Source organism: Pogonomyrmex barbatus, unplaced genomic scaffold (genome assembly GCF_055798465.1).
Source record: "Pogonomyrmex barbatus isolate J1 unplaced genomic scaffold, ASM5579846v1 scaffold19, whole genome shotgun sequence".
Lineage (NCBI taxonomy): Eukaryota > Metazoa > Arthropoda > Insecta > Hymenoptera > Formicidae > Pogonomyrmex > Pogonomyrmex barbatus.
Window position 1 is genome coordinate 1,829,284 of NW_028297115.1, and position 24,488 is coordinate 1,853,771.

The window sequence follows — 24,488 nt, forward strand, 5'->3', positions numbered from 1 at the left end:
GACGAGTGTAGAGACCGATTTGCATCGGCGATACCGTTTCGTTCATTATAGTTCATATTAAGTTCATATTTCTACCAGCTGTCTCTCTCTCTCTCTCTCTCTCTCTCTCTCTCTCTCTCTCTCTCTCGTTTGTGTAAAATAAATGTCCGATGTGATTCCGCGCGATGCGCTCGAATGTTCCCTCGAATGATGAGACACGTACGACAGGATAATTCGCGCGAAATGACACCTTACAAACGTCCTTACACTTCCACATACGAAGCCATTAGTCTGCCAATACTCTCCCACCGTCTGCTTCCGCTTCTGCCTCGGTGTTTTTATACGCGTGGAACACCAGCGAAATGCTATTTCCCTCGATATCGATTATCATTCCGAGGAGAGAAAGAAAGGGGGTAAGATGACGAAGTACAGGGGAAAGAAAGTATAAGAGAAAGATGACGAAGCGAATAAGATGCTGATTTGTTGATATTTCTGAGTTAATAACAGAAAATGAGTCGGTTTATACCAAATTTATTAAAAATTTTTAATGATAACAGATGATCTAATGTAATTTGATTTTAATTTATCAACGACAATAGATAATATAATAAGAAGTGTATTCTCGTATGTAATTTTGTGGTATTCTTTCATAAGGAATTATAATTATAATAAATATATTTTCACTTTCTCTATGAAACTACATACGGTATATCTAAAAATGCATGCAATAGTATATTATTATTTTCCATTTTTCATATTGCAACATTTTTTTAAATAAATGAATAAATATAGCGACTGTAAAGTAAGATAACGAATGTCATATCAAAAACATAATTGTAAATAATTATTTTTGTCCTGCCATTTAAATTATGTAATTATAAGTATAATTATTATTTTTGTTCTTGTTTTATTTTCTTAAAGTTACATTATTATAAATGCTTTTTATTTATAAATACTATTTATTTATATTTTATTCAGGCATTATAATAACAGAATAACACAATAAAATACAAATAAATAGTACTTTATGAACAAAAAATACCATTTATAATAATATAAAAAAAATCGTTAAAAGTTAGTTTTTATTCATAAAAAATTCAATCTTTATGATTTAATCTACTAGTAAAAGTCATCTTACATCCAATTACACACACACACATATATATATATATATATATATATATGGGGACAAGATGATAAAATTAATACGTTCTCAAAAAATTTATACAAAATTTTAATTTATTTATAAACTTGTCAGCTTACTTTGCAAATGTAATAGGCAAGATTTTATTAATAAAAAAAAAATTGATCATTATTCTTACAATATCACGAAAATCAGAAAAAAACATCTTAAGATTATCTTTATTTTCACTACATCACAAAATTGATAATTAACTTAGTGTATGTAAAAAAACAGCATCACATGTGGCCCTACATGGGTCTTTTGAGTTCAGCCCTTTCTTTCATGTCTTTAAAGTGATTCGAAAAATCTGAAAAAATTCTAAGATATACTTTCAACTTTCTAGATATCTCTAGCTGTTTTCTGTGCAACAAACTAAAATATAGTATAAATCCGGAATCCTCCAATATATGAGAAATTTCTATGAATAAAAATCGTTCGGACTCGAAATACCCATGTAAGGCCATAAAGGGTTAAGAATGTTGATCTATAACGCATTATAAAATAATACTTATGTACATTAAGCCAGATGTTATAAATGTAAAATAATATATATATGAAGAAGGAAGGATATATATATAATAATACCGTTTGATAAGTAATGCTAAAATAGTGATAAGTAGTAATAAAGGTAGGATACACAGGAAAATTATACAGATACGATGAAATGTTTGTAGGAAACATGGACAGAACGATTGTGTTGAAACATCTAAAAATTTGGCTAGATACAAGTCTGAAAATAATTTTGATAGACTATTACTCTTAGGACTCTTAAGTATGACGACTTACTGCAAAAATTTTTCATATTTTAACAACCAGTTTGAATATCTTAATTATTTCGAAAATCCAAACAAAATTATTTTTAGATCTGTAACGTTTCTTTCCGTGAATAAATATGGACCTATGTTTGTGTGTGTGTATGTATGTAATTTTGGTGTGTGTGTGTGTGTGTGTGTGTGTGTGTGTGTGTGTGTGTGTGTGTGTAATTTTATGCGCTTATCTTGAAATATATCTTGCATAATCTTAATCAAATTCGTTGAATATATACAGAATGTCCTAAAGCAATGATCTCTATTTTTGTGTGGACCGGGCTAATATGGTGATTTTTAAGAATTAATAACTAATTAACGATTGCAAAAATTGCAAAATAGTAGAGGATTTTTCGACTTAGTTTAGCCCGAATATCTACACACGAAAATAGTCTCCATTGCTCTGGGACCCTGTATGTATGTGTATATATATATATATATATATACACACACACATGTGTGTGTGTGTGTATGTACGTCTACTGAGAGTTTACAGAAAATCGGGTCGCGAAACGACTCTGCATCGTTTCCCATGACAAAAGTACACAGATCGTAGGCGAGGACGCTGATCCGCGGAAACATCCGGCCTTTCACTGTCACTTGTGTTGCAGACATGCACGAGATTTTGCTTTGCTTTCGCGTGAAATTCTACCCTCCAGATCCTCTGCGGCTAAAGGAGGAGATCACCAGGTATCAAGTGTACCAGCAGCTCAAGAGGGACCTGCTTTACGGACGTTTGTGTTGTAGCCCCGGCGAGGCAGCGCTCCTGGTGGGCTGCATCGTACAAAGTGAGTTTGTCTTGCATTATCTTTTCCCCGAGTTTCCATCCTTGAATTTTACACCACTCCTGTCTTAATAAACAGAAAAGGCAACAAAGCCTAGAGACTTATTTAACTGCCGGTGTTTTTGAGCTCTACGCAATTCAAACGCTTTCGTCTTTGTAAGCGAAAGATCGTTGAATTTATTTCCTCGAATCTCTTTATCAATTTCCACGCAATTTAAATCTTATCTTCTACTGATGTCTATTAAGACATCACCAATTCAGAGAACGTTAATTTTGTTTCTTTCGTTAGAAAAAAAAAAAAAAAAAAAAAAAACAATCAAATTAAATAGGCATGACACATTTCAAGCGATTTTAGCATGATTTTACCTAATATTGGATTCGCGAACACAATGAATACAGTGCGTGATATCTGCCGGCCGCAATTTCTAGTTTCAGCTTCTCTCCGTTTCTCTCCGTGTCCGTTCGGTCAATTTATTCCTTTATCTCTACTTCGGGATTCTCATAATTCAGGATTTCCTTTCCAGTGACCTATCACGGTCATCGTCTATCATCCACCCCGTCCACTCCGTTGATCGTCGTCCATCGATCGTGCAATATCCACCCCCCCGTAGGATGTACGATTCTGTGGCTTTACGTTTATTTTTCTTGAAGTTTATTTAAGTAAAAGTTTCAGCTAATGTTTCAAATCTCTCATGTCTCTCTCGCGAAAGGTGATTAAGCCTATTACGAAGTAGTTGAATAACGGACGCTAAATCAAATGCAATGGGTTACTCAATCTGACTGAATCGAAATAAGTTGATGTCATGTATTTTCAGGTTCAATAAAATTGTAATCGATGGTACCTTTGATGGTACACACTCATATATTTAGTTCCCCGTACTTTAGCGAGAAATGTAAATTATTTATTTGTGGAATCTCGGACTATGATTGAAGTTAATCTGAAAAGTAACCTTCCGAGAGTTGGTACCCTCTTATAAGCGTTCAATCCTTCACGGAGAGAACAATTTTCCTGACAATTCTAAAAATTTGGATAAAAATAATATCAAAATAATTTTCAAAATTTTTATTAATTATCAGGACACTTAAGCATAATGATAATAAAAATTATAAAATTTTCTTACCTTCTAGCAATCAATTTGAATGTCGTATATAATAATTTTGTGGGCCTAATAAAATTCTCTTCTATATCTGGTCAAACTTTTAGATTTATCAGCAAAATCTATTCTTTTCTCATTGCTTTATCTTGTGATCTCGTTATTGAAAGGCACGTAAAGGCCCAATCAATGGACTCGCCACTTTCCGCCGTAACCGATCGTGACTCTTTGTATTACAACTTCGGCCGTTGACCATCAATTCTCAGATCGTTCACCTTTCGGTGAACCTCGGCTGTAAAACTACTAAAAACTATTCGCTCTTCCGCTGGATCTTTTTGCTGACCTTGACGATAGTGGTTCTTACGTTCCTCATAGCTGAACGCGATCGTATGTCGCTTCTCCCCCATTTGTTAAATTAGGCCGTTCTTCATGCAGATTCCTCGTAAAAATAAATGACTTTCTTTACGTGGATTCTCTCATCAATTGGAGGAGATGGGAACTGCCGCGGATTAGCTTAATATTTCGACAAATTTGTTTGCTTTCCCTGTCATTTGTCTTTGACATCCGATTCGAGCAGCGCTCTTTTCTCAATTGTGGACAATTTATATCCAGTCATCCTCTTGCGATTTGAGTAATATTCGCGATGAGTGCCGCTCGTTTTTCGAACTATCTGCCACGCACCGTTTTAAAGCATACTCTAATTACGCTTGTCAAGTATTTCTTTCTTGTAACTTAGATTAGATACACGAAAAGAACAATTTTGTTGTAGGATCTGACAAAAATCAGATTTGAAAATTAATTTTATCGGAAATCATTAAAATTATTATGCACGCTGAAATATGACGAAAATACTGCAAAATCTTTTTATAATCTAGCAACTAATTTGAACGTTTTACATAATTATTATATTTTAATAATCCAACGAAATTATTTTTCAGAATTATATCCAGCAAAAACTGTTTTTTCCCGTAAACACAAAGAGGATATTCTACATTAAAAAAAAAAAAAATTACAATTAATTATAGAATTACATAAAATGGATAAAAGTTGTGTAAAGAGAAATGTACGATAATTTTGTTGAAATTGGCATTATTCTCTCTGTTGTCTCGAGATAATGGGATAACTTTTCTTTTCCGGTGAATTTTCAGGTGAATTGGGGGATTACGATCCCGAGATCCACGAAGGGAATTATATCTCCGAGCACAAATTACTGAAGATACAGACGACGACGATCGAGGAGAAAGCGATGGAGCTGCATCAGGGTCAGCTGAAAGGGTTCACACCGGAACAGTCGGAAAACTACTTCCTTAGGATAGCCTCGCAATTGGACACGTACGCGGTCGATCCACATCCGGTCAAGGTAGTTTTCGTTATCCTCGCATATATTTCTCGCGAAAGTGACCGAGTGAGGTTGAAGGACTTTCAATTCGCGGAAACTCGCTCTTTGCGTCACTTTCTTTTGACTCACTTTCATTTCCATATGGTTTCCATATGGCCTGCTCGCTCGCTAAAATCGGACTAACTTTATTACCTGACAGAATCAGGAAACTTGATATAAGAACTTTTATCGCAGAAAGATCCCGAGGAAACGTCGCCCGAAAACGTCGTCTCGTTAGGCAAAGTAGTTGTGATCGGCAACAATGTGGACGACAACATTGTTGTGAAACAAACTTGAACGTTGTTAACGGGTTGATAGCGTGACCAGCTCGAAACGAACGAGCTCTCATGGTCGTTTCCTTTCGTGATGCTAATGACACCCTTCTTTATTTCCGGCAGTACATTTCAATCCGAAGAATAGCGATGTACCGTCGTCCCTTGATGAAGCTCCTTACGGATGAATGTTGCTTCTTACGCGACCCTTTATAATGTTCTTTCGTTCTTTTTCTTCGAAAATTGAAAGCCGATCAATGAAGATTATCGTTGCGGCCGGATGCGATTGCACTTTCGGCGATCCACTTCGCTCAACGAGAGACTCGAAATTTTACATAGATTATTTGTTTTGATTACTACTGCAAATTGTTAAAATTTGGAAAATATAACATTTTTTAACGTCAGAAGAAGATTTTGCCTTCGGGTCACAAATGTGATAAGTTCCACATGTTGTTTTTGTAATTAAAAAATTTATTTCGTTGAAGATGGTTCAAATATGAGCCAAAACATTTGGCTATTATAATTTTTATCGTTTATTTGTTAGTTGTTACTATATTGATCCTTACTATTTTATTAAATAACTGTTTCCTTTTTCAAAAAAATTGTTACGCTATTCTTTTGTTGCGTTGACTCTCATTAATTCCCTTTCCTTTACTTCGTGTTGTTGTTACATAATTCAAGATCAAGAAGAGATTTTCGCGCGTTTTTTAATCGGGACACAATGAAAATATACGTTTGTCCTATCCTTATCGAAAATGCCGATCGCAATCTGGGCGAAAGAATAACGAGCTTCGTCGCGATCACGAGAGAGAATTTTGGGATCGAACATAGATGAACAAATCCGAGCACGGCAGAGCCGTAATGGTGTAGGTATCGCGGATAAAAGTCGTATATCTCGCCTATACGTCGATAAGAGAAGAGTCCATAACCGGTTTATCTACTTCGCGAGAGGAACGATCGCGCTTTGTGTTCGTTTCATAAATCGGCGGCTCTTCTTCTTTTCATCCCCCTATATCTCGTCGCTTCGAAACGTTCGAACGTATCCGAGTCTAATTGCATTTCGATTATTATATTATCGTCACGCGATGAATGTACCTGTGATAAAACCCAAGTTGTTTGAGAATATTACGAATTTCAATATAAATGTTATTAATAAATGTAAGCTGATTCGCGCGTATGTTACGCGCGGGAGCACCGGATACAGATTTCAATGTATTCGCGCGTAATTTAGCTCGCATTTAATTTCGGGGGTAGTTTCCGAATCCTCGCGCGAATTTCATTTTTCATTTGAAATTACGGCGCGATATCGTATAGGAAACGCTTTCGGAGATAACCGATTCTGGGGGGGGGGCTGCCATTGACGTCTCCTCCAATATCGCGGAATATGAAGTAGCGTTCATTGATATTCAAACGAGGAGCAGGCCTTCCGCGGGATTTCCTCGAGAGCGCATCTATTATACTTCGTCGACAACCGATTGAAAATTCGTTCGAAACATCTTTATCCGATTGTGATATACCTCCTGTACGGTTAATCTCTCGGCTCTCTGTATAAATCGAAAAGCGAATATTTCAAAATCAGAAACTATATCAATGTAGGTAGAATTTTAGTTTTCTATATAAAATTATCTAAATAGTTATCTAGATGAAAAAAATTAAAAATTATTAATGTAACCAGAGTTTTTGCCATTATCTGTAAAATAATCTAGATAATTATCTAGATGAAGAAATGGTTTTATCCTATCTTTGATATAATTGGAACATTATCTTTATCTTAGGTAAAAGAAGTATTATTTTTTGTAAATAATCTAAGTTGCGTAGTTTGAAGTAGCTTTGATCGAATTTATAGTTTAAATAAAAATGAACATTTGCATTTATACAACAGACAGTAATTAATTCCAGCTAAGTAATTACGATTACGATTTTTATGTATAAGTATAAATCCGATTAAGTTTTAGATGGTTTTATCCTATCTTTTATCTTATCTAGATAATTGGAATATATATTATCTTCAGCTTAGATAAAAGAAGTATTATTTTTTGTAAATTATCTAAGTTGCATAATTTGATGTGTTCAATGTCATGTTCAAATAAAAATGAACGTTTGCGTTTATATAACAGACACCAATTAATTCCAGCTAAGTAATTACGAAATTTTTATGTATAAATATAAATCCGGTTAAATTATAGCTGATATTTTTCAACGAATATTATTCAAAGAGCGATCACGCCAGTATGTGCGACTGTGTACCAGAGTAATATAAATCATTTATGTCAAGGCCTGCATTAATTACGTTTCGCATCTTCACTTATGCCGTCTAACCAGCGTAAAATAGTAAAAGTTTTGTTTTTATATGCTATATCTTACTTAATAGCGATATTACCTTAAAATTATCTAGATAAATGACGTATAATTTTATCTTTTATCTAAACAAATTTAGATTAAAATCATCTTTATCTTATTTGAGATAAATTTAAATAATTTAGATGATTTTAAGTTATCTAAGTACAACACTGTCAATAGGAAATTCACAACGTGTCGTCTAATGTCTAACTCCCGAATTATTTTTATTCACACGAGACCTGAGAAAGTCTCTTGCGAAATATCCGACGAAGCGACGGGACGATCTATCTTCCAAATGATAATCTGAACGAATCTAAAACGTTTTCTAATATTAACTCCATCACCGACACATCTTCAGTGCTGCTAGTGCAACGCACGCTATTGTTTAATTAATGTCTCGGTCGATCGATGCGCCCATTGAAACCTTCGTCGTTATCTTCGTCGGGAACACTCTCGCTGACAAATAAACTACGACATTATAAGCCGACTCGGCAAACTAACAATCTCGCGTTTCGTATCGGCCGCGAGGAAAAACAACCTGCTATTATTCGTCATGATGCATTCATTACACCCTCGTCGCGAAAGGCGAGTACGTGGCGGCGCGGTAGCACCTGTCGTTTATTGGTTTTTCGCTTCCTGCGGCCGCATCGCCGACATTCACGCGTTGAAGAAATAATCGCGATCCACCACCGCGTGACCGTCTTCCTTTTAAGGGAAAATGTCATTTTTATGGCACCGTCGCGCTATAAGGCTCTCCTTACTCTTACTCGCGAAAGGGTACCCACAGTTCGCCACGTAAAGTATCCGTTTTACGTGTCGAATGCACGTCTCATTGGCCGTCACGATGTATACTTGTCGGAAATGGCCGACTATAATGAATTTCGCATTGAATAAAATCTCGAAAAGAGAAGACTCGTGGAGAAAATGGACTAGCGTGAGTAACAATGACGCATAAGGATAAAGAACCGTTTACAGATAACTTTAATGAAAAAAAGGAGCTTCCCTTGTAATTATCATTATTAATAATTTGCATGTAACTTGTGTCTACGTAATTGCTGGGTCGGTAATTACATATGTAAACGTTTTTTTTTTTTTTTGCGCTATCGATAAAACAATTTAACGAACAAGTTTTTACGCAAATTAAAAGAAAAGATAATAATGCGATTGCGTTTAAAGATACTTCTTCGAAATAGCGAATGCATTAACCAAATGGAAATTTCTTAATCTCTCTCTCTCTCTCTCTCTCTCTCTCTCTCTCTCTCTCGCGCGCGCGCGCGCGCACGCATGGTGCATCATCCACGCGAATGTCACGTTGCGTTTCCGTTGCGATTCTATTTTCTGATAAACATGTTCACATGTTACATTTACAGGATCCTGACAAGGGCACGCAGCTTCATCTAGGCATTAACCACTGCGGGATCCTGACATTCCAAGACTCACGGAAGATACAGCATTTCCGCTGGTCGGAAGTTCAGAAGATCAATTTCGAAGGGAAGATGTTTATCGTGCATGTGACGATAAACGAGGTGAGCGTGCATATTTTTTGTCGTTTTTATATTCATGATCTGTCGAACGAAAAACAGCGATATCACACACGCAGCGCGACATCACTTATACAAAGACAATTAAAAATTTACATATGAGTTTTTACTGCGTTAATTATAAAATCTATCATTATATTAAAGTCCATTATATCGGGATCCAATTGATGAAAATTAAGATGCATAAAATTATACGCAAATTATAGAGAATACAAGTGTGGAAATGTCATCTCGTCGGTCGTGGTCTTATTAATCTTAGATAACACCGTGCAATGCGCGGCATGAAATCAACACGTCAACGCGAAAGTCTTTAAAGTCGAATCGTTCGTTTGGTTATAAAGTCCGTTCAATTTACAATCGTATACTCATTCAGTTCTGAAACGCATGACGGTCAACAGTAAGGTCTTTGCCGTGTTAAAATTTTCCCGCGGAACTGTTTAACCACGTGAAATGCATTACTGCTCACGTTACGTTGCTTGTGCAAGTCCAGGCCGAAGAAACTTGTTTTATTCACGGCGATTCCTAATTAAGAAGCCCGCACTATATAGTACTATGTTACGATAATCGCACATGAAAATGCGCGCTCTCGTTCGTGCATGACACGCTCGCGTGCAGCATATGCGTGCGGTATGTGCATGTGACGTCAGACACATACGTGATTATAAGTTAAGTAATCCTATTACTTATTTCCCTCTGCCGGACTCGCGCAGGACTTGAGGACGAAGGTGAGTCGGAGAGGAACGATTTTAATTAAATTTAAATTTTTAATAACGAGGCTTAATTATTATCGAGACCCGAGTGGAAAGTTACGAGGCTCGATGAGAAAAATCAAAGGGACACATCGAGGAGGAGAAGCGATTTTGATTTTTATGTATAAAAAAATAGATTTATCGCAGAAATTTGTTACGAAATTTATTCAGAGTCGCTCTCTTCCTCCGGATAGATGATCCGGTTATTAAAAAATATGGGATAACAGCAGATGCTTTTAGAAGATGCGTATCGTGACTTATCGTCGCCTTGCGAATAATAAATCTTTCTTATCTCACGAACCCTCTTACATTCGCATTATTTTCTCGTTGCCCATAAAACCACGAGTAAAACGGTAGTTTTGTCACTTCTAAAGCTATACATTTTTATTTGTCTCATTTTCAAATTGAAAATTCCAGCCACGAAAATTGGCAAATCGTGAGACGATAATATCCATACTCAAATTCATTCTGTTTTACGATTGCATGAACGCGACGTGACATTGCGCTATTTTCAAGCGATTACCATCTTGAAACCATTAGAGAATGTCGCTATTGATCATTGGAACAATCGTTGCAACGTTAAAATTAATCAACTTTTTTCACTTGTGTTTTTTTTTTTTTTCTTTTTTTTATTTTCCTCGACGATGATCCCTTGTCGACTTTATTTCACGGATCGCGAACGTAACGTTGGATTACGTAATTCGTAATCGTCAAGTTAGAATACTTTTCGAGCGTCTCCGTATTTGTAATTTTCAGAAAAAACACCTCGTCGGGTTCAAATGTCCCACGGCAACGAACTGTCGTCACGTATGGAGGTGCGCCATCGAACAGATGCTATTTTTTACGTGAGTACTTCTTTACACATGTTCTCCTAAAGGCACGTATGAGATTTACCCCCCGTTTTGTATCGCACGACCATTTTCACCGCTTACAAAGAAGCTTTCAAGCATCCACGATATTCTCACCCCCAGATTTCCGCTGCAGTACAAATGTTTTATATATTAACGAGGCACCTGCGCGAAAAGGAAATTTACAATTTTGAACAAAAGGGCTTGTCTCTCATTTTCAGTCACAGTATATCTTTTCCGAGCTTGTCTCGTATGCGATCTTTGCGATCGGAATCTTGAATTTTTTCCATTAGGTTGAAACTTGGTGGAGTTTTGCGAGAGTGTCTTTTCGCGAGAGTTTTCGCGCCACGTTGCTTGTACGTGCAGCTTTTCCGAAATTTTCGAGATAAGTAATTGGAAGAATTGCCGTAAAAGCGGCTCCGGCGCCGCTGTAAAAGATGCATCCGATCACTGGAAATATCGCTGGCACTTACATCACGGGCACGGTTTATCGTTATACCACTGCACTGGTCAAATTTAACGTTTCTACCGGGCGAGCATTGATGGATGCCGAAACGAACGCGTGTGCCTAAGACGACGAGCTTATCGCCCCGATTCGTAAGCGATATATTCGTACGTGGCAGAGTATCGCGATTTTACGAGCGTCAGCTAAATGACGTGCCGAAAATGAATATAAATTTCCAACGCGATTGAACTTGAGAACCAAAGTTGCCTCGAACGTTTCGTCGCTCTCGTCAAATATCATGCTATTTTTTCATTCAATTTTGCGGTCGCATAAGTGGCACGAAGTGGCATTGCAATATTTTCGAACAAATGTAATTTGTCAGTTATATTATCCGTTATATGATCTAGATTCCGAATTAGAACTCGGCATATCGTTCACAAATTTATTAAAAAAACGCGAGTTAAATCGATTACATTTTTATTTTTTTATGAATAATTAACTTCACTCCTCGAGAATTATTAATTCTGCTTAGCGGATATTCCTCTTTGTACATGAAGTTTCATCGAAATGAAGATTTGTAAGATTTCGTGATTACAGCGACGGCAGTCAAGGGGGGGGGGGGTTTTGATGGAGACGTGCACGCAATCTTGATGTTGGTCATATTTACTGGATGAAGATGATTCTAAAGTGTCTCGAATGCACATTGGAAATAAGTTAAAATCACTCGTGATGAGCGACCGCCGTTTTGTCGCCGGTAATTTGGCCGTCATCCAGATAATTAAAGTCCATTTGCAATGTTGAAGTTTTAGCCGCGAGATAGAACACTCGGCAGAAACCCAACCTGTGCTTATTTCAATTTTAATCAATTTTTATCAATCATTTTCTCAATTAAAAGAAAATATATTGAGAACGCGTTATATGAAAGTATAACAAACTACACAGAAAAAAATTTATTTTAAATAAAAAAATATTTTCATATATGTATAAACAAGAATGTTATAATCTTTTTAAAAATTTTAATCTTGATTTGACTGAATTTGTATTTATACAAGTATTATTTTTGCTCAACTAAATATCTTTTATATGAAGACTATAATATTCTTGCTTATATATGAGAATATCTACACTTGCAGCAATACAAATTGAATCAAAATTAAAATTTTTCTAAGAAAATTCTTGTTACATACACAGAAAAAAAATTAATAACGTATTATGATCGTATATATTAATCGTAAATGTATTAACTTTTTTGAAGAACGTAACGGAAGTCTCAAAAATATTATTAAAATTAGTCTTAAATCAAGATAGATATTTTCATATAAACAAGAATATTATAAGCTTTTTAGAAAAATTTAGTCTTGATTGGATTGCATTTGTATTGATGCAGATACAAATACTGTTATATATAAGCAAGAATATTGTTTAATTATAATAATTCAATAATTTTTTTAAAAATTTAATCTTAATTTAATTGAATTTAATGCAAGTATTAGTTTTGCTCAATTCTAAACTAAAAATCTTTTATATGAAAAAGAGCAAAAATAATATTTGCAAAAATAATACTTGTATATTTGTAACAATAATATTTATATATTTATATGCAATAATAATATTTGCAATAGTAATATTTGCAATAATAATACTTGTATACAAGAAGATTCTAATATCCTTGTTTACGGAAAAAAAATTAGTCTTAACAATGTATCACGACATGTTATGTAATACCCGTAATGTATTAACTTCTTTGAATAAAATAACCGTGGAAGGCTCAAAAATATTATTATTTAAAAATTAATTTTAAATCAAGACAGTTATTCTAATATATAAGCAAAAATATTATAATTTTCTTAAAAATCTCAATCTTGATTCGATTGAATTTGTATTAATGCAAGTGCATTACTTTTGCTCAATTTGAAATTAAAAATCTTCTATATGATAATATTCTTGAATATTGTAATCTTTAATATAATTTCGATTTAAGATTAATTTTTTTTCTGTGTACGTATAAAAAATATATTTGGAACCGAGGAACGATTCTCGTATTGATTAAAATTAGAATCGATCTTGAAAAATATTAAAGGGGACGCACGATCTGATCAATTGGGCGGGAGTATTATTCCGAGGGGATTGAATTCTCTTTGCGGATCACCGAAATTCTACCGAGTTAGCGTTGCCCACCACGGTGAGCGCGACGATTTCGATTGCGGGACCAGCTCACTTCCGGGTTAGTTCCGTTCGGCAAATTTATGCAGGCATAAATCCTTCATGCTTAGTTCCCGGAATGAAGGCCTATTCTCGATACTTGCCGATCTTTTTGTCGCGCTTGTTGTTGCGGTACCGTGTGAAATTCGTGTCCGACGATCCGAACGAGCTTCTTCCTTGTAGTCCAAACGGTAGTATTCAAAAGCGCTTCGGGTAATTTATAACAGTAGAATAATAATTCATAATAGCTAGTTAGCATTCGTGTAATCTAGAGCACGAGCGATATCATAAATAATTTCGGCTATGCGCAGCTTGCCGAGGGCGTCGGACGCGCCAGTGGTGAGTGGCGGCTCCATCTTCTCGTGGGGATACAAGTTTAAATATACCGGAAGAACGGAGAGGGAGGTTCTGGAGGAGGCAGGTCCACTCCGGAAGGAGGAACCGCCGATACAACGCTGCCAGACAACGTGTTTGAGAAGAAAGGCCAGCAGCGTACCGGCCACTCCCAGCACGCCGAGCCAGGACCTCGTCGAAATACGTGAGTAATTTTTTGTTTTTTATCACCGCGTAATTTGCATATGGTTTTTTCGTTTTGTTTTTTTTTTTTTTTTTTTTTTTTTCATTGGTTCGCGCTGAAATGAAAACGCGCATTTCTCTGTAGAACGGCAGGTTCAGGCAGATTTTGTCGAGCAGTAATTACCGCAATAAAATCACACAATTTTATGCAGCGTTGTGACTTTTTGATCTTTTTATAAAGTTGGAAAATATTACATATACAGAGTGTAATTAAAACAAGACGACAATCTTCGGGAGTGAGTTTCCTATATCAAGGCACGAGAGAAAGTGTTCATATCAACATGTATCCGCAAACTCACTATTATTGAGACACAGCTGAAACACATGTTGATTAATGGAAAATGGAAAAATAATATTTTACTATTATTCCTATATTATTTATTTTCAGTTTTTAATTTAATTAAACAACAAATATTTTTCAAAGTGTCTCCCATTTGATACACGTAATATTAATAAATAATATATTGTGTTGATAAATATTTTGAGCAATATCTCAGTGGGGTTACGATGTATATTGATAATCGAATCTATTTTTATGTTGGAAACTCACCCCCGAAGTTTATCCCCTTAGTTCAGTTAAATCATGTATAGGCAAAATGCCATTGTCTTTTAATAGGTGATATTTTACGCATTTTAGGATATTCCAGTCTGCCACGTAGCTGTCATAGCGCGGGCTTGGACGGCACCGGGATGCTGGAGGGTGGCGCGGGGGTTCCCCTCAGTTCGCCCTACTGCCCAGACAATACCCTGCCTCTTCTGGAGACTGTATCCGAGGACCAAGAGATTCATGCCAGGAGAAACAACGGTTAGTTAGCCGTATCGCTGCTTTTCTCCTCTCTCTCTCTCTCTCGTTCTCTCTCTCTCTCTCTCTCTCTCTCTCTCTCTCTCTCTCTCTCTTCTCTCTTTGTCCTGTTCGAAACATTGGATTCCCTAATCTTGTTCAGTTCCCCGGTCCATTCGAGTCCATCGCCGCGACGCATGTATACACGACAATGAACGCAGCGATATATTGACCTGTGTCGAAAGCTTGTTTGAAGCTTGCAATCAAATTCTATAAAGAAGAAACATATTTTTAGTCTCATATCTCATGAATGATCGAACCGATCGGTTGTTAAGGTATTTTAGTACAAACAAATGTTTAGTATCTTTGATAGAAATTAGTGCATGACGAAGCGTATAACATGCGGAATTTTGCTCTTCTCAGAAAGCGAGGTAATTTTTCGAGAAGTCGGAAGATAACTAAAAGACTCAAATACTTGATACGTCCATTTTCATTTGTTTTAATTAAGAGAAAATTTTAAACGTAAAAACTAAGAAGTAAATCGTCGTCCGCAAACATTGCCCGCTGAGTCTCGAAGAGTAAACATTACTCGGTGCATTCGATGGCGTTCGGAAAGCCGGAAAGCCACCCTCTTTTATACGGGATCGCCGCCGTCGCCGCCGCTTCTTTGGCTTTTTTAGAAACCTTCGGTTGATTTGTTTTCTCCTTTTCTTTCTGTTCTTTTAGCCGTAGACGAAAATGATACGCATGCGAGTGCCACCCACACGTCTACTACTACCATCACCACCACCACTACCACCACCACCACCTCCAACACCATCACCACAAACCGTGCGAAAGCCAAACTGAAATTTCCCAAGAGCACGCTGAACCGACCGCAACCGTTGTACAGTCAGAAAATAGTGATAGGCTCGGAGGAGCTGGCGGGCCGCGACGTCGAGCACGTCGTGCGGCAGCGCATTAACGACCTGATTAACGAGCGGTGCCCGATGGTGGTGCGGTCGACTGCTTTGATAATCAAGAGCTCGAAGGCGCCGGCGAGCGCCAACGGACGAGTCCCCGTCAGAGGCGTGAACCCCGCGCGCGACGAGCACGACGGTAAAGGTACGCGGGTAGAGGTAAGCGAGCTCGACGCCGAGGTAGGCCGCGGATCGACGACGACGAAGACTGCCAACGGTTGCGCGAATCTGGCAAACGTGAGGTCGGGGCTGTCGAATGGATTCGATCGCTCGGGACGACGGGAGACAGCAGGTAAGCTCCGGAAGATCCCAGGACGATGACGAGAAACGTCAGAGACGTCTCTTTTTCTCTCTCTCTCTCTCTCTTTCTCTCTCTCTCTCTGTATCGTCTCTCCTCCACTTCCTTTCCACCCGTTTTACACTCTCCTAACTGTCTCTTCCTCTATCAGTTTGCGTGTACTCCCCCGCCACCTCCCCTGTGTTCCCCGCGTGTACGTCGTTGTCGTTGGAATTGGACTCTGCTTTGTCACCTTGCCTCTTCCTTTATGTTACGCTTCGATTACTGCGGTCTGCATGGGCTTGCGCCTGTTAATACGTACAACATACAAACCGACACATCCGACACGTTGTCCCCCTCCCATTGGATCCACTTAGAGATACTTCGGCCGTCGTGCTTTGGATCGGCTATCGGACAGGGTAACTTTTCGAGGGTCCAGAATCAATTCTAGGAGCCACTGAAAGAGTCCCGTCGTATAGCCAAGTTGCGAGTACGACGGTCAAATTAGGAGACGATTAGGAACGATTGCAATTGCGAGAGTGCACGATGATCACGGGAATGCACGCGTATACGTGAATTCACGTGAAGCATCTGTCGATCTCCTCTACGACGGATCGGATTTGTGGAGAGATTAATGTTAACTTATATCGATCTAACTTTCATTCGTACCGAGCTGTCGCTAAAATTGTAAAACCTTTTTATATTTTTTTACTTTTCAATAAGATCATGACTCGGATGAAATTAGATGTGAAATTCTTCTTCCAATATAGATTGATCAGGTGATTGTAACTGATAAATCGCGAAAGACATCTTTTATAGATACAAAAATTATTCCATCTCGATAGTAAAGTAAGATACTTTACTATGTTTGCTTGAGATACTTATTATTAGTAAATTTGCATTTGTTTTGAGAGGATATCTAAGAAATAAGTCGTTTTATTCTATATCGTAAACTTCCTTCAATTCCGCATTGCGACAAGTATAGATATATTTCTTTCTTTACGCGTACAATTGGATTAGACAAACGCAGAATATCGAGTTTGATATATTTAATATCAAATTCACTGTTTTGCTTGCATCGTTTCTTACTTTTCATTCCTCCTACAGCTTTCAAGAAAAACAGCTTTCGAAAGCAAAGGAGATATTGGCTCGAATAGACATTTTATTATTTTAGTCGATTTCGCAATATCGCGAAAGAATCTAGTCGCTAGTTCTCGACGAACGCGATCCTCGAATCTCGGAGCGAGATCGTCAGAGAGCCACCGCACCTGTAACGTCCTCGTTCCTCACCGAGTCACCCGCTGACGTAGCCATCCAATAGCCATCGATCGCGTCCTTTCTGTTTCAGTCGGTCAGCACGAGGGCGAGGCGAACGATTACTACTTCAGGGACTCTTTCGATCACTCCTCGTCGGAAAGCCAGCTGCTGGACGCGTCTGGCAAACCGCACAGCCGCTCGGTCACGCCGATACCGAAGATGCAGAAGCTCCAGAACTCCAAGCTTTGCCTCCAGCAGCAACAGCAGCAACATCACCAGGGCGTGCGGCGTGCGGCGGGTGGCAAGACACTCAGACACAGGAGTCTGCACGTGGTCAGGATCTTTATACCGGCGTTCATGCTGACGATCACGGTGCTGTTCATCGTGACGGTGTTGGTGTTCGAGACGGACACGACGCTCTTCAACAGCCTGCGCAAGACGCCGGAAATGGTGGCCTTAAGGAGCCAATATTACGTTCCGATCAAGGAGTTCCTGCGGACCAAGCTCGGCCTATTCTGATGCGACAAGATGACTGGGCCGAGGTCGTTCTATGTCATCGCGTAGCTCGCTCTCCCTTCAGTGCCAAGTTGTCAGGACGGACTCGTGACTCGGACTCGACTGAGAGAAATCTTACGGCCCCCACAAGGTCGCGGAAAAAAGAAAGGAAGGAGGTGCACATCTCTTTTCCCTGTCTCTCTGGTTTCCATCAGCCTGTGCGCGCCGTCGCGTCGCAGCTTGGTCGCACGAGCGTAAGTGCTTCGGACCGAGAGAAGACCGAGTGCTACCAAAAGCTTAAAAATAGGTTGGAGGGGAGAGGAGAGACGAGAAATATCGCGTTGTCGGAAGATCAGACAAAGTCGGAATCTCGCGTAGTAGAAACGCGAGTTCTAATGTAACTCGACCGACAGGAAATCAGAATTCTGTATAAAGGAAAAAAAAAAAAAACTGTACAAAGATTGTATTTAATCGGGATGTAAGCAGGATGTATGTATAGAATTGTGTTTATACGTTTCTATTTTATCGGAAATGTTCTTAAATTGTTTACGCCATTTTTACGAAAAACGGCTTTACGGCCAAGTGTTTTATTTCATCCGACTTTTCATCAGTTGATTCGCTATCATGCGAGTTGTTGCTGACTCGTCTACTATTTTGGCAGGATGTGAATCCACAAAAACCTGAACTATATTTATCTTGCAGATGATATCAAGTCCCGCCAATTTTCCTTACGAAATAACAACCTCTTGCGGAAATATTTTTGCAATGTAATAGAATATACTTGTTTAATAAGCAATACTGATAGCAGACTTATTAAATATATTTCAATAATAAATTTTAATATTTCTATATTGTAATTGCAATGAATGATCAAAAGATTTTCTCTCAAAAACGTTAAAACCTCATTCGAATTTAATGATTAAACGAATTATTAATTTTGAAAATGGCATTAGCTCAATCATGGAAAATTCGTCATACACACACACACACACACACACACACACACACACACACACATATATATATATATATTGCATGAAATTTTGGTCGTTATCTCGAAGTCTACAGTATTTTACTTATGTTATTTGAGGGAAAAAAAGATTACAAATTTCGGCTATAAGAAGAGCTCGATTTTGTTCGGTGCGAAATATCTTCCGGACTCGGATGGACGTTATGTATACATATATAGTGCGAGGTGATTGGTTATCGAATGGCCTATCATGTTACTATGAAAAGGACGAGAACAGAAGTGCTCTTTCTTTGGACTTTCACGAGACCTTCCCCATGTGTCCACGGATAACTCAAAAAGACGCGCAGAAACGCAACGTTATGCGCGCATACCAGTATAAATAGGCAAAGTAAAAGTATTTTGACATTGCAAAGAGATGAAAGAAAGAGCATATACACATACACACGTGGAAGCGAATGTGTAATATATTATACATATAAATATATATATATATATATATACAGATCACTGACGAGGCGACACTACCTAATTATAGGAATTTTAGATTATTTTAAACCGTCAACGAAAAGCAATCGTTTCGTAGATAATCGTAGATAGGCTATATACGTGCAACTCTAGTACGAAAATGATGGAGGATATTGCGTGGCAGCGTTGAATTTACGAGGCTCCTCGCTGATTTCGGCCCGCTGTCGGTTTCTTTGCGTTCTTATTCGGATGTGCGCGAGCGTAGGTACGCTTGATGTGCGTAATCACTTTGTCTCGTCATCTTATTCTATAGCGAGAGTATAACATCCTTCATCGCAGCGTGCAAATTCTCGATATATATCTTAAGGACATGTCTCTCCTACGAAAGTGAGACCCGTCAGGACCTGCCTTCGCAGATACGTATCGCGATGGGCTATAAAATCAATAAACTATAAAATGAAAAAAAACACTGATTTTTTTTTTTTTAATTGAAATTAAATTAAATTAAACACCGATTTTTTTTCCTCATGTCTTACGTGAATATAAAATATAAAATGTAAATAAATCATATAAATTGAAAAGGAGGGATTAAGCTAGATTGAACAATAAAGTGCATATACTTTTGAAGCTTTCATGGATATTTTCTTCAAAGTTGTACAGCGATTTATTGTGTCTTGATCCATTATGCATGAAGGCACGATGGAAGCGCGCAAATACCACAATACAATTTTGAAAGGACAGATGCGTTAATTTTTAATCGTGTGAATTTTCGAAAGAGCTCTTATCATTTTATGGAATTGTAACACACAATTTTTGCGAAATTTTATGAAAACTGCGTGTACATTAAAATTCAACTTGCATATTTATCCGGACATGTTCGCCTGCACAGGCAGGTCCTGATTCGTCTTACGTCTTAGACTGAATGTCCGCTCCGGAGCGTTTTACTGTCGAAAGCGGCAAAATTTTGCTATTTCGACAGGAAAAATTTTTTCCGATGAAAATTCCAGTTGGTGACTCCCTCTTGATTCTGTGTTGAATCACGGAGTTGTACAGTTGATACATTTGTCCTCGGGAAGAAGGGCTTCTAACTCTCGAGTGGACACGCAGCCTCACTGTCAGCCATTTTTCCTAAAAGTGCCTACGCTATCTTACACCCTTTCGTGTCATTCGATTTGTTCGAAATCCGCCCCCTGAAGCTGAAAAAACAAAAACAAAAGTGGGGTGGCGCGAGGAGAAAAACAGAAACTATATAAATTAACGAATCTCATGTCGATCTTGAAGCGATCTCTGGCGGCTCTCTCCTGTCCGCGAAATCTGTTCACGTCTCGAGGTCGTTGAAATAAGATCTTGAGAGCGAATTCAGTGGAAGGCAGATTTATCAGCTCGCGGGGCAGCTTTCCGACGATTGATGAAGAGGAAAGTGTTGTCGACCGAGTACAGACGGCTCTAGAAAATTAGAGTGGTAACTGTGCGAGATGTACGACGTATCGCTGTTAATAAAGCAATTCGGGAGTTCGTGAGATTTCGGTCTCGTCTTCCCCAGATGAGCGATTAACAAAACCTCTCGTCTACTCTATTATTAGCGTTGCCGGGGAAAACGCACGTTTGAACATCACAAAACTTCCGCGCTTTACTAATAAGCCAGCCGGGGGATGGGATTAGTCTTAAATCAAAATTTAATCTGCTTAAAGCGGATGACGGAGGCAAAAATTAATGCGTACAAATAGATCACGTTTCGTTTTCGACGGCTAAACACATTTCGTCGGAGCAGGAGAACGCCGATAAGCTAACTGTATAAATAAACGGATGTCAATTGCAATTTAATGTAACTCTAGTTATTAATTAAGAGTACCCGCTCGCTGGACCAGTCAATGTAAAAAAAAGAAAGAAAAGATTTAGACGGAAGAAGCGGTAAAAGAATTGCATTGGGATGCGGAGAGTTGACATATTACTTCTTAACCGAGATCTGGGTGATTCTGCTTCATGAACAATTTCTGGGAGTGAAATTATTCGATGGACATAGAATAAAGAAAAATTTCTTACAATGCCACGTTCAATTTGTTCCTCTCTCTTGACGGTAAAATTCATATAACCGAGCTAGAATGATGAATTGGAATTGGGGATTCCCGTTTGCAATTATCGCAAGTCTCGTTTATTAAAAAAAAAAAATCACATTTCACTGGAGTAAAACTTTCGAATAGACGCTCAGTCTAAAATCCGACGACAAATCCGAAGTGCGGACAGTTTTTGAGGGATAGAACTGATTGATATTGAAAGTTCGAGATCGTCGGGACGTGGCACAGCCTCTACGCGATACAGAACTTGACCCGAATAAAATTAAGATTATCGATAGATTTACTCGCAGCTGTAAATAGAAAAGAAAAAGATTCATTCGTAATGCTAAAATTGTGAAACAGCGAATCACGTGCTCTTTGCGCAACGATTAAGGACGAGCGATATACAGGACGTGTCTAAAAGATAAATGTAACGTATGTTTTTTCGATAATTTAGATCCAGTTGACAACGTAATTACGTACTGGTGACATCTCTGATGTCTCAGACGTTATAATCAATAATGATAATTTAGATCTCTTCGATTCGGGAAATCGCTCAACGGAAAGTTCAGCTATTTTGGAATAGCTGACAGTTCCTTATTAGACAGTCTCTTGCGTTGGATCTTTAGTGAACGAGAAGTAATTCGAGATTTGTTTAAAAATATGTAATCACGTTAATATGTACGATGTTTTAAAAATACTGTTACGACGTAGTTGCGCAAGAGAGTGAGAAACTCAAAGTCAAAATATCTCCCCATTAATCGATATATTCGTATTGCCGATAAGATTTTTTTGTATTATCAGTTGACATTGTTGCAGGTCGCGTCTCATCTTTATTGTAAATTTAATCACAGCGTAACGCGATATGCGGTGCGAGACTGCGGTAAATCCTCACTTAAGATTTATGTTGTTAATGAACATCTCGTCCTTCGCATGTAAAATCCCCAAAAAGTTCGTTCTCTCTCGTCAAGCCGTAAAATTCGTAACATCTTTCCGACGCGCAATCGGATGTGATTGCTACTCGAATGCTGAAATACGTCACTGTACGTCAATTTTTACTGTAATTACTCGATATCGCTGCCGAAATGTGCGGATCTTCATGTAAATGTACATGTCTAGCCTACTGCGTTACTTTTTAATAGTCGTTGTGAGGTTCGTTATTCTCGGGATTGATTCGTTAGATATTTATTTATTTTAACGACTAATGGATAAGTAATTTTATTCGCTGTAGCTGCTACGTAAGTAAATTTTAACCGGACCTTCGTAACGGCGACGCGATCGCAGGAATAATTTAACAGAGGGCTAAATACTACGTTGTGTACAAATGCGGGCGGTGGACGTTGGTGTAAATGCAATGTTAATTAAAACGGCCGACGCGACGACGAGGATGGAGGCTCTGCGCTAATCAAAACGAAATATCGATGATAATCTCTTTCTACAATCTCCATTCGTATGTACACTTTTTGTACGCTTGCAAATTGTAGCCAACAGTTGTAGTCGTATGAGGGGTGCGTTTTTTTTTTCTTTTCTGGTCTGTTAGTCTTTGAAATTTTGTATCGCATGCATGAATAAACAAAACATTTCATTGCAAAAACCTCGCGAAGCGAAATATTTAATAAAATGCCATTCAGAATTTTGTGGCTTTCCTTTAACAATTGAAGTAGCGATCTAGCTGATTCCTCGAATTCATTCGAACCTTTCGTTTCTCTATCGAATAAAACACCAATTAGATAATAGAGCAGAACATTTGATAAAATACACTGAGAACAAAGATCTTGATTATTAAAACAAGAGCATGACGTACTGTTTCATTAATAATGTCATTGAATTAACGAAATTATTTCCAATTAGATCCAACTATGCTGTTGATTCAACAGCATTTTTTTCTCAGTGTACCAATCAGAGGTTTGTGGCTTTTCCTTGACAGTCGAAGTAATGACATAATTCCTACACTTTATTTAAATCTTTGGTTTCTCTGTCCCTATCGGATAAAACACAAAGTAGATATTAATATTATTCCGATATTAAATATTATTAATAAGTACTAATATTATTCCGGTATTAATTTTTGCAGCTAATTATAATTGACAACCAAAGTCACGCGGTCGTAAAACGATCGTAAAACGAAAATAAGCTAGAAGTGTGTTTATTTTATCGCTAATAGGTGCTTAAGCGGTGCGTGAGTTTATTTAAAAACACGAGTAACATAATATTAATAGAGATACGAAAGTTGACAGCGGAATAATCTAATCAATGATGATGATAACGAAAAATCGCAACAACGCCTTACTTAGTCACGCGTGCAATTTAAAATAGAGAGATATATCATTTCATCAATATAGCATTAGCGAGAATAGCGAGACCACATAATGTGGATACAATCATGATTCATCGTGCCGTGATTTTAATAGTATCGCGGTATTTGTCGCTGATTTTCTCAAACGTCATCTTCAAACGTAAAACGCTCAACAGATAAAATTCTCGCGATGAAAACGTAAATGAAATTACGTTTAAATGGCAAAGCCATTGTCTGTGATTGAACTTCTAAAATATTAATTATCTTAGCGGAAAGCCGTTCGGGATTCGGGCACGGAGATCGGGAGCCCTCTGTCTCGCGAAAACTGGGACGAGTTCATCCGTGGAAAGTGAATTAACGACGGCCTTGGATTAACGCGACCTGGCAGTCGCGTGGAGGGAACGCGATACGTGGGCTACACCTGCCCCGTGAAAGGAGAGTATCACCTGCCATCGATGTTTTTGCTAGGATCTAATACCACCGGAACGACCATTGCCAATTACCATTACCGCCTCGTGTATACAAACATCAAGTTGAGCGAGTATCGAGTCAACTTTCACGTCGAGATGTATGCCGATTTCCCCTTTTGGCTGTCGTTACCTCTACCTCGTATGTACGGTGTTAACCGTTTGAATGACAAAATCAGCAGACAAGTTATTATGACTGAGTAAATAGAATTTCACGGGACGACCCAATTTGACGTGTAGCAGCGCGCGTTTGAACGTCTCAGAAGCTCC

At 38.0% G+C, this 24,488-nt stretch overlaps 1 protein-coding gene and 1 long non-coding RNA gene across 3 annotated transcripts in view; one reads left to right on the forward strand and one right to left on the reverse strand.

Moving 5' to 3' along the window:
- Nucleotides 1–23,049, forward strand: part of Frmd5 (FERM domain containing) — a 38,511-nt gene extending 15,462 nt beyond the window's left edge. The window contains exons 4-12 of one of the 2 annotated variants that reach the window (XM_089075342.1): nt 2,580–2,756; nt 4,995–5,206; nt 9,207–9,362; nt 10,088–10,102; nt 10,883–10,971; nt 13,933–14,159; nt 14,835–15,002; nt 15,705–16,229; nt 17,563–23,049. In XM_089075342.1, the coding sequence (XP_088931468.1) occupies nt 2,580–2,756; nt 4,995–5,206; nt 9,207–9,362; nt 10,088–10,102; nt 10,883–10,971; nt 13,933–14,159; nt 14,835–15,002; nt 15,705–16,229; nt 17,563–17,990 (1,997 nt within the window). In that variant the 3' untranslated portion in view covers nt 17,991–23,049. The remainder of the gene's footprint in view (nt 1–2,579; nt 2,757–4,994; nt 5,207–9,206; nt 9,363–10,087; nt 10,103–10,882; nt 10,972–13,932; nt 14,160–14,834; nt 15,003–15,704; nt 16,230–17,562) is intronic. The other variant, XM_089075343.1, reaches the window with a different exon arrangement.
- LOC148936873 (uncharacterized) lies at nt 2,683–5,000 on the reverse strand. Its single transcript, XR_016138880.1, has 3 exons — nt 3,874–5,000; nt 3,119–3,770; nt 2,683–2,819 (listed from the first exon to the last, which is right to left on the reverse strand). It is a non-coding gene; the product is annotated as an uncharacterized LOC148936873 (long non-coding RNA).
- Nucleotides 23,050–24,488: the final 1,439 nt, after the last annotated feature.